Source organism: Aplidium turbinatum, chromosome 11, assembly GCF_918807975.1.
Source record: "Aplidium turbinatum chromosome 11, kaAplTurb1.1, whole genome shotgun sequence".
NCBI classification, from domain to species: Eukaryota; Metazoa; Chordata; class Ascidiacea; order Aplousobranchia; family Polyclinidae; genus Aplidium; species Aplidium turbinatum.
The window spans coordinates 8,865,928-8,877,054 of NC_137482.1; the positions used below are offsets into that span (position 1 = coordinate 8,865,928).

Consider the following 11,127-nt stretch of genomic DNA (forward strand, 5'->3'; position numbering starts at 1 on the left):
CCAGCATTTATGTTCAATACACAAACATTAACGTTTTGAAATTTACATTTCAGAGATGAAAATAGCAAAGTTTCACAACAACAACAAACGACTAATACGGTGCTTACAACTGATGAAATACACATAATAGAATATATTGGGGGATACGTGTTAGGAAAATTGAAGCGCAGTGCCACAGATGAACAACAAGGCATTTTGTCTAAACTAGAAAGTGACACCAGTTGCACAGCGGGTTCATCTATGATTGACACACTACAAAACGACGAATACGGAACATTACTGAAGCCAAGTCCTACTGAAGCCTACTGAAGCCAAGTCCATTATTATTATTATTATAATTTCACGATTCAACTAGCAACAGTGCAAGACTATAGCCTAAGGTTTTAAAAACATTGTAAGACTTACGACGCTAGTCTAAACGGCTTATTAGAAATTCAGGTCCTTCAAAATTGATTAAGTTGCTGACAGGCTAACAGTAGTCTGGCTGGGTTAACTTTAGGGCTGCACTAGAGTTTAATTTTAGGCTTCTGACAATAACATAATGTTAAATAATAGGTTGAAAATAGCCTAACATGTGGATAGCACCTTACCCATGGTACAAAACTATATTACTAATTAGCCAAGCACCTTAAGCGGTGAGATAGCTCAGTGGTAGAGCTCAACGCACATAAAATCGAAGGAACATCCCATCTAAAACTCTTGTGATGTCCGTTTAATCTACTGCGCAAGTGTCTGTAGTGAAGCGTGACGGCCGACACGTAAAACGGAGCAAAAAGAGGAGTTTCCACTCATTGTGTTATATCTCGTTGGTATGACTGAAACGTGCTTTGAATGTAAAGTTCAGGGCTCACATTCCTGGGTTTTTAAACCCAGATCTGGGTTTTTTGTTACCCGTCTGGGTTTTTAATTTTTTTTTTTTTATAAAACGTTGATATCTGTTTTTTTTTCTGCATTTTTAACTTTTCTTAAATATCTATTGATTTTGCATATAGGCTATGATAGGAATCGCGAGCTGAATTAACTATTCTAAGTAATTATTTCGCTACAAAATATAGCCTATCTAGAGTAAATTCTGTCTCATTTGAAAGCTATAGGCTAGTTCCACCTCCTGATCACAAGTAAAGCATTCAGTTTCCAGTTTGAGTAATGAGTGAGTACCGTATCGTACCACTAGTTTTGTGGAAGATTTGTTGATAGCAAAACAGGCCATGAAAAGAGCGGGCAAAACTGTCATACCTGGGAAACTAAAAGAAAATTGGTGAGCGAAGTAATGGAGGGTGTTTGGCTGTTTGCGATCAACGTTATGAAAAAAGACTCCAAGGACAAAAAGACTTGCAGAAAATAACTGTTGTAGAATGAAATACGGTATAGCCTATTTGCAGTGTTGTACGCGTCATTGAAATAAATTGACGGCGTCAGCGTCAGCGCGAATTGCCTAAAAACTTTACGGCGTAAAGTACTGCGTAAGCTCTTAAAGAAATTGACGGCGTCAGCGCTAATTTCTAGCGCTATTTTTTTCCAGCGTCTCATAAAACGGAAATATTTCAACCAAGTTTAGGCTAACAATAGCTATAAATAAAGAGCAGCTATTATGTTTTGAAGCTGTATTGTAATTAGCTGCTTAGCCTATTAGTTATTTCCTTGCAGAAAAACAAGCATTTCAAAACGATTGTCTAACAATCTGCTGTGTTTGGGACGCATATTGTCCTTTCTAAGTGAAAACATGCGTTCCACAGCAGCGCTGGCTGGTATTGGTGTGTTGTATTTCAAAAACAAGTTGAAAACGTTTACTCGGAAAGGTATCACTATTTCAAGCGTGCTGTGATAGTTTAGCGTGCATAAATCTTTTAACGAGGTTCACTGCACCAACATCGCTCTTTTCAGGGGCATAGAGCATTTGAAATAAAGTATCTTCAACGTCCGCGATGCCATTCATGGATTTTTCGCTTTCTTTCTCTGATCCCTCGTTCTCAATACATGGGTGATCACCATTTGGCGGACTTCTTCCCCGTGTATTCCAGGGAGCCATTCCAACCAACGCGAAATCGGGTAATTCGGATGAGTCGCGCTGGCCAGAATACATTGTGAAACGAGATTTTCCATGAAAACAAAAAATGACGCATAGCGCTTGACGCTTAAAATCGGCAAAATAGTTGACGGCGCTATCACTTCCGTCAACTGAAAAATAAATTGACGGCGCTAGCCTCAGCGTCAACAAAAAGTTGACGCCGTCAAATGACGCCGTCAAATTGACGGCGTCAACGTACAACACTGCCTATTTGAATAATCGATGGGTGGTACAAAATTTAAAGATAGCAAAAAGTGTAGTAGACACCTCGAAGATTTTCTAATAGCTAGGCCTATATTATAAACATCTGGGTTTTTTTAGCCAATCTGTTTTTTTTTAGATAAAATCTAGGTTTTTTTCAAATTTGTGGATGGGACCACTGGTAAAGTCCTTTCTATTTTTTTTAGAAGTAGCACCTGAAAGTTCTACAGGGTGATTCATCCTATTGGTCTGGCAATCCTGTTCATCTCACAAGATATTTTTTGTCGTCAAAATTTCCAACAATGGTGTTTTAGGAAGGATTGGGTTTGGTTTGATGGCTATAGGTTGTCGGGCCACTTGGTTTCTTGATTATACGTGCTGTTCATGGAAAAATTCAAATATCAAAAATATTGAACTGGTTTTTGGTAGCCTATCAAGCGCAACACGCCTTGACTGCAGGTTAACTAGATATATTGTGCTAAATAGTAGCCTGCCGTATAGATATAAGGAGTAGCCTACTGTATGGTATAGCCTAGCTAGGGCAGAGGTCGGGAACCCATGAGAACCATACCGTACCGGTATATGGCTGTTTTGATGACGGCACTGGCAGGCGGAAAGTTTTTTCTTAACTTTTTATTACAATTTAGAGCTGAAAATACACTCAGAATGCACCAAATTAAATGTAACCTAATTCAACTTTTCTGGCCCCCTGATGTATTTCTCGTCTTTAGCGAAAATGTGACATGACTGTTACAACTACCCAGTTGTCATTTCATGTTAGTTGCATTAAGTGTTAAAGCATTATGGCTCTTTCGGAAATACATTTACAAAAATGTAGTTTTCATGGTTCTCTTACCAAGAAAGGTTCCCTGGCCTAGGGTATCCTGCTGTTTCAAATATCAACGATAGTCCTGTACATTTCTATCAGCGTAAGCATATTTTTAACTGAAGACTGTTAGCTTTAAAATATAAACCAAATTACCAAAGTATGATACAGTCTCACTGTAATCATTTAATTTATTCGCTTCATATAAAAGCCCCTGCATAGAAAAGAAGACTAGACATAGCATCCTAATTGTATATATTGTGCTAAATGTTTTTTACATATTTTATTCAGCTTTAATTATTTTAACACAATATGGGTGGGATTTTCAGTAGTATTTTTAGCTCATTGTTTGGACAAAAAGAAAGAAGGATTTTGATTTTAGGTCTTGATGGGGCTGGAAAAACCACCATCTTATACAAACTTCAAGTTGGTGAAGTTGTAACCACTATTCCAACTATCGGATTCAATGTAGAAACTTTAACATACAAAAATTTAAAGTTTCAAGTGTGGGATTTGGGAGGTCAAACCAGTATTCGACCATACTGGAGATGTTATTACAGCAACACAGATGCTATAATTTATGTGGTAGACAGCATGGACAAAGAACGAATGAGCACATCAAAGCAGGAGCTTGTCGGCATGCTTGAAGAAGAAGAATTAAAGAAAGCAATATTAGTTGTTTTTGCCAATAAACAGGACATTGAAGGTGCATTAACAGAAACGGAAGTTGCCAAAGAATTGGGACTGGCTTGCATTAAAGATCGAAAATGGCAAATTTTCAAAACAAGCGCTGTAAAAGGAGTAGGCTTGGAAAAGGCTATGGATTGGCTTGTGACAGCTGTACAATCTCAATAGTTGACTTTATTTATGTATTTATTTCAAACATATTTTTCTAATGATACTTACAAGTTGAAGGTTTCTGCTACTAATGAAGATTTTTCTGGTTTTGAAGTTGTCTATTGAATTTGATAGCAAAACCATAGTGTATTTTGTTTGCCTTGAAATAAATTTGTTGTGTTATCTGGCAATGATTTGATAACTTCTAAAGTTCCAGTAGAACAAACAAACTATAGACTACTATTTGTATTATATACTTTGTTAACAGAAGAAAATGAATTATTTTTTGTATTTCTGATGTATTTGCTTCGTTCTGATAGAATTGGAGTTTGACATCATTTTTTTATGTACACTTGTACAGTATATATATATATTATTCATGTGGATGTCAAAAATTCCATAATAAAAAACTACAATTGTAATTGTAAGAATATTTAAGTTACGGTACTACTGTTCATGCAGTGGCATAGGTATAATTTTGTAAAGTTTTGATAATATTACAAGGTAATGGTTTAATTTTTGATGTAACTATTAAACAAACACCCAAAGTTAGCTTCCTTTCTCTACAATCTAATACAGCGTTTCTTAACCGGGGGTGCTAGCACCCCTTGGGGGCGGTCCACGACATTAAGGCGCGAACAAAACGGCGCGAGACAAAAAGGCGCAGAAAAAAGGGCGCAGAGACAAAATGGCGCAGAGGCAAAACGGCGCAGACAAAACGGCGCCAAAGTCAATGTAACAATTTTTTTTTCTTTTGAAAATACTTAACTCAAGCGCGAAGGTTGATCAATAATAGTTTTGATTCAAACGCGTTGCTCACTTCAAGTTCATTTGGGAAGCACGAAATAACATTATTGTAAAGAGAAACTGCTGTGCAATAATATCTAATTTGTGATAATTAAATAAGTTCAATAACACTCAATGACATTCTTAATTCAAATGCGTTGCTCCTTATATTTGAAGTCAAGTTCAGTCGGGAAGTAAAGACCACATTTGGTCGGGGAGCAATTTGAAACAGCGTACATTTGTTTGCAATAAGTTCAAAGATTGTGTCGCATCATTTTCAAGACAAAATACGGCGAGATTAATATTCCCGCATCACACTTTGCGTTCTGTCTCTCACACTAACAACCGTGACGGCTTATCAACTGCCAAGAAACTATTTATTCTGTAATTATCCAGCTGGCAAAAGTGCGACCACAGTGCTTAGATGTGAAAATTGTTTGTTTTGAAAGGTACGAAGATCGGAAACAAATGTTTGCTTGAGATGTAGGCAGATTTGGCTACAAGCCGCAAAAATATATTCTTACACAGCTAACAATTCCATTGATTTTGCATTGATGTTGATTCAAAGTCTGGCAACGTTAAATCAAAGTTATAGTGGCGGATATTGTTACCTGGATAATTGCTTTGTAGTACAGAATTAGCGCACGTGACAGTTCAGAGAGATGGGTGTCAAAGATAGGATGCAAATCAATACCACAGTTGGACGGAATCTATGGCAAACCAGACGGGTTTTATTTTTACTTTTCGAGCTGGGTACAAATTGCAACGGTTTGCCGATGATTAGCGAAATCAGGAATTGTTTATTTACTACGTTTCTGCAGTAATTGTGAATGGGCGTAATTGTTGAGAAGGTGTCTGTGCTGACTAGGCAGCAACGCACATTACAACTGATACTTCATACAACTGTTTACAATTCTGGTTAAACTTTAAAGAGTTTACTAGTTCTGTGTCACATTAACACTATGATGTATGTTCCAGCCAGCAAAACTGGTCCTTTTTACATTGATTTATCGTCAGCAGACATTGAAACAATGTAAAAAAGACCATCTTTGCTGACTGGGAGAGCATGTACGATCAAAGCATTTTTCTACAAACTGCGGCAATCGGACTTGGTTTCATCTCACCGACCTCTGTGATGTCACAACGGGAACTTTGACTGTTGAAGTTTTTGATTCAAGCGTGCTATTTTTAGCTCCTTACCAGCTGTGTAGTTTTGAGAATGGAATGTGGCCTACGAAAATAGTGGTAAGGTAGAAAAACACGGTTCACCCTCATTGCTTGTTTTGAAATCGCCAAGGTTTTTTTTTTCAAGTCTTTTGCGCTGTCTGGTAAAATAATTAATTTGCAATGTTCCTCAACTGAACGAAACTGCACAAATGAAATTACGCACTGCATTTCACAACAGTAGGCTACTTTTTTTCAGCAATTAAAAAAAAATTCTCCAAAGTTTTCTGGTTTAAACTTTTGGACATGCTTTCCAACACTTCCCTCCCAAGCCGAAATAATTTGTCCGTGTCCATTCCTTGGAGGCCAGTCGCCGACGGATGACATCAAAAGCATTTAAACTTCTTTAAGGAGCAACGCATTTGAATTAAGAATGTCATTGAGTGTTATTGAACTCATTTAATTATCACAAATTAGATATTATTGCACAGCAGTTTCTCTTTACAATAATGTTATTCGTGCTTCCCAAATGAACTTGAAGTGAGCAACGCGTTTGAATCAAAACTATTATAGATCAACTATAGCGCTTGAGTTAAGTATTTTCAAAAGAAAAAAAAATTGTTACATTGACTTTGGCGCCGTTTTGTCTGCGCCGTTTTGCCTCTGCGCCATTTTGTCTCTGCGCCATTTTGTCTCGCGCCCTTTTTTCTGCGCCTTTTTGTCTCGCGCCGTTTTGTTCGCGCCTTAATGTCCTGCTTCGCCTTGGGGGTGCTGGAATAGACTGTAGGGGGTGCTAAATGCATGCAGTATAATGGCCTACTAAAAAATGCTATTTTATTTTTCTGCGTTTTTTCATCTTTCTGCCAGTATCAGCAGTTGTCATATCAGTGATTGCTGTTTCGAAGTAGCCAACATGACTTGCTGTTATTGTAGTCATCTCCCAGTCAAGTACGCAAATTGATCCTGAGTAGATTGTGCGAACTTACCTGGTGGGTGCTTTGTAGTAATATTGTTGCTCACTTCTAGAAACCACCATGACGAAATACATTCCCACAAATCACTCGTATCCAGAGTGGAAACAGCAGCCCTTCTTGGCAGACATGAGTGATGATAATAGACTAAAGGAGGAGCTGATTGACATGCAGGTGAATCAGAGTTGTTGGACAAAATTTTGTCCTTCCGCTTGCTGATTTCTGGTGTGATCAGTTGACAGCATATCCTGCATTGGCACGAGCAACACTGGAATTGATTGTTCCATTTCCGACTATACCTACTTGTGTGAAAAGGCGTTTTCCACTATGCTCCAAATAAAAACAAAGGAATCGCCTTCAACATGGGTTGCTCCACGATATGAGAGTGGCTTTGACCAACACGCTGCCTCGAATAGAGAAATTGGTCACACATAAGCAACAATAGAAATCCCATTGATACATGTGTAACTAGTTACCCAGCTGGGTAACTTAAGTATGCTCAAGTTTGTCCATGTTCTTTCACTATTCTCGAGTTTTCCTATTTCTTTTATCACTAATGACGACAGTAGTTTTGAAAAATATACACAATGATCAATTTGTACATCGCTTTCCTTTCAATAGTGCAGGCCAAAGTTTAATAGCGGCGCCGAAATTTTGACATGGTTTTTGATCGCTGGCGGTATATTTTGTATTTTTTTGTCGCCTAACAAACTGTGCTGTTGTTTTAAGAGAGTTGATTCACTTACATATGATTTTAATTGAATTTCTGTTGGTGAATGAAAGTCAAATACCAAATCCGGAATCAACTTCGTTAAAACAACTGCACAGTTTGTTAAACAACAAGAGACTTCATTACAAAATATATTACCAGCGATCTGAAGGCATGTCAAAATTTCGGCCTCTGCTAAACTTTTGGTCGGCACTGTAGTACTCACGTGTCAACAATAGTTAGGGGGTGCTAGACTGGCCAGGCCTGTTTACAGGGGTGCTAGAGTCAGAAAAGGTTAAGAAACGCTGATCTAATACCTACGTTTTATGTTTAAAACACTCTAATTGCATTGTAACATTTTGATGTTTTTATGAAACTTTTCATACATGAGTACCGGTGTCATGCGTTTTACATTAACTTGTGTATTACTTCTGCAGTAGTTGGCATACATAGTCTTGGTATGTAGCTGTTAGAAACGCAGTAGTGTTGATGTTGGGAACACTGTATTGCAATAATGCCCATCCTTGGTGTGGTGGATAACAAAGAAAGCTTTTATTGAATTGTATTATGTCAAGAAATAAAATGAATTTACCCTGACATTTTCAAGCTAGTGATGAGTTTTGCAGCTGAGAGTGAGACACATTCTACTGTATCTAAGAGGGCATAGTGATCAGCACCGCACTCAATACTCATGACCAAAAAATAACTTTTTGTACAGTTTTGTCTATTTTCTAGAATTTGTCTTTCACGATAGCCAGTGATCCCTTAAAATGATTTTTTTTAAAATTATATAGCTCATAATATTTCAGACCTTGTTATGTTAAGGTGTTTTATTTTTTGTTTGTCGTATCCAGGCTTAGGCTCAGCGTTATACGTTGACGCCGTCAACTTTTTGTTGACGCTGAGCAGTAGCGTAGCCAGGAATTTTGAAAGGGGGGGTTTTTACGACCCAGCGGCGGAGGGTCTGGGGGACCTCCCCCAGAAAATTTTGAAAAATTACTTTAAATTTGGTGCATTCAGAGAGCATTTTCAACAAAAATGTAGGTATGAATATTCCTGTAAAATGGTGCTGTCCGGTGGCATAGCAAAAGGATAAGATCATGTTTTCTTCGGCATTTTTCAGAAATAAAGCTAAGTCTCAATGTTTTCTTGTTGCTAATTCCTGGCTAAGATGTTTGGTATTGACAAAACTCGCTCTTTTAATGCAGTTTTGTTTAAAATTAGGCAATTTTTTTTTAGATTGAAAGCATCATTCTCAATATTGTGACGTCACACGCGTGCCAAAGGGGGGGGTTTGTAACCCCCAAAACCGCCCCCTTGGCTACGCCACTGACGCTGAGACTAGCGCCGCCAGTTTATTTTTTAGTTGACGAAAGTGATAGCGCATCCAACTATTTTGCCGATTTTGAGCGTCACGCGCTATGCGTCATTTTTTGTTTTCATGGAAAATCTCGTTTCACAATGTATTCTGGCCAGCGCGACTCATCCGAATTACCCGATTTCGCGTTGGTTGGAATGGTTACTTGGAATACAAGCGGAAAAAGTTTGCCAAATGGTGATCACTCATATCGTGAGCAGTATCGACAACGAGGGATCAGAGAGAGAAAGCGAAAAATCAATGGATGTCTTCGCAGAGGTTGAAGATACTTTATTTCAAGAGCTCTATGCCCCTGAAAAGAGCGATGCTGGTGCAGTGGACCTCGTTAAAAGATTTATATATCCTAAGCCATCCCACCACGCTTGGAACAGTGATACGGTACCTTTCCGAGTAGGCCTAAACGTTTTCAAGGCTTGTTTTTGAAATACAGTAGAACTAGTTTAATTTGGATCTTCGCCTAATCTGGATAAAACTGGAAGTAGGCTACAAATGATTTGTAATCTTTTTCTTGAGAAACAGCTTTGGATTATCCGGATTATTTAATCCGGATCTTCGCCTATTCCGGACGAAAGTTGCGCTTTCTCTATCGCTTTATCCGGATTTGCCCGACAGTTTTGCCATTTTATGCTAAAACTTTGACCGTGATTTTTTGTAAGTTTTCCATAGAAACTCGTCTTCGGTAACTGTTTTCAAAAGTTTTGAGTGACTGCAGATTATTCCGACACGCATGTCTGAAGATGTAACTTTTGCCAGTGTGTTCTTGCATTAGACGCAGAGCCTACAAACACATTCATTTTACATGCATATTGCATTTCAAAAGAACTCTATCACTTGGTCGCTAATGTGGTGATCGCGCGTCTCGGAATTGGCAGATGACCACACTAATGCGTTCAATTTTGGTGATTTTTACCGATACCAGTGGCGTATTCTCCATGCATGCAAGGCATGCACTGCATGCCTTACAATTCTGATGAAACCAGAAATCTTTCAGAAGCAACGAATTTATGCGTAGAAATTGAAAATGTTAATAGCAGAACCACTTCGCTCTCTTAATTTCAATATTCGAAACAACTGTTCGTTTTCAAAATTTGGAAACTTTGCTGACCCTGGCAACTCTGCATGCTCAGCATGCGTTGATAATACAATTTGCCCATTCGCCGCTCTTTTACAACAGCGTGGCGCAAATGGAACCAAGGCATGCAGATTTGAAATTGCATGCAAACCAAAAGTCACGATCTCTAGACAGGGTTGCCAAATCGGTATTTTTAAGGCTAAATTTCAGAAATTTGGAGTTTTTAAAAAGTTTGGCCAAAATATTTTTGTTTGGACGCTTGGTCTTTTTTAGTTTTCCGATTGGCATTTGTTTGGCCTTTTTTCTTTTAATCCTAATAGTTTAAGTCCTTGCGGTTTTCTACTGTAGATATAGTATGATATACTTGAGACCTAAGCACAGTAGTTTAAAAGATCATCAAGAAAACGGGTCCGGTGTATGCTAATGGCCATGCACCGCTGCATAGCGCTTCAAGTCCGCTTTCCTGCAATGCAGGATAAAGATAGAAAATTAAGACATTGGATTCATGGTGCGTTCCAAACCTCATTTTTTGCAAAACAACTCAAACAATTATCAGACAAGTAAGGCTCACATTGCAAGAAAAGCTATAAAACCTAAGGCAAATTTGCAAAATTTTCTGGGGGAGCATGCCCCCAGACCCCCCTACACTGGCTATGACCCTCCTTCCATTGCATGCCTACGAAAATCAGCCAGGATACGCCACTGACCGATACCCTTCTATCTAGGTAACGTCAGGCTTGATAGAACCGTCATCGGTTAATCCGGATGGAATCGCCGGTCAAATCGAATCCGGATTAACCGAGTTTTACTGTACAGCACACCAATACCATCCAGCGCTGCTGTAGAACGCATGTTTCCACTTGGAAAGGACATTACGGTATGTGTCCCAAATGAAGCAGCAGATTGTCAGACAAACGTTTTGAAATGCTTGTGTTTCTACAAGGAAATAACTAATAAGCTATAAAGCAGCTAATTACAATAGTCTCAAAACACAATAGCTGCTCTTTATTTATAGCTATTGTTAGCCTAAACTTGGTTGAAATGCTTCCGTTTTGTGAGATCTTGGCTAAAATAGCGCTAGAAATTAGCGCTGACGCCGTCAATTTCTTTAAGAG

At 38.4% G+C, this 11,127-nt stretch overlaps 1 protein-coding gene across 1 annotated transcript; it reads left to right on the plus strand.

Moving 5' to 3' along the window:
- Positions 1-3,401: 3,401 nt before the first annotated feature.
- On the plus strand, positions 3,402-8,152 carry LOC145779367 (ADP-ribosylation factor-like protein 1). Its single transcript, XM_082590939.1, has one exon. It carries the CDS (start codon positions 3,408-3,410, stop codon positions 3,948-3,950), a length of 543 nt encoding a protein of 180 aa, XP_082447065.1. The 5' UTR covers positions 3,402-3,407; the 3' UTR covers positions 3,951-8,152.
- The last annotated feature ends 2,975 nt before the right edge of the window (positions 8,153-11,127 follow it).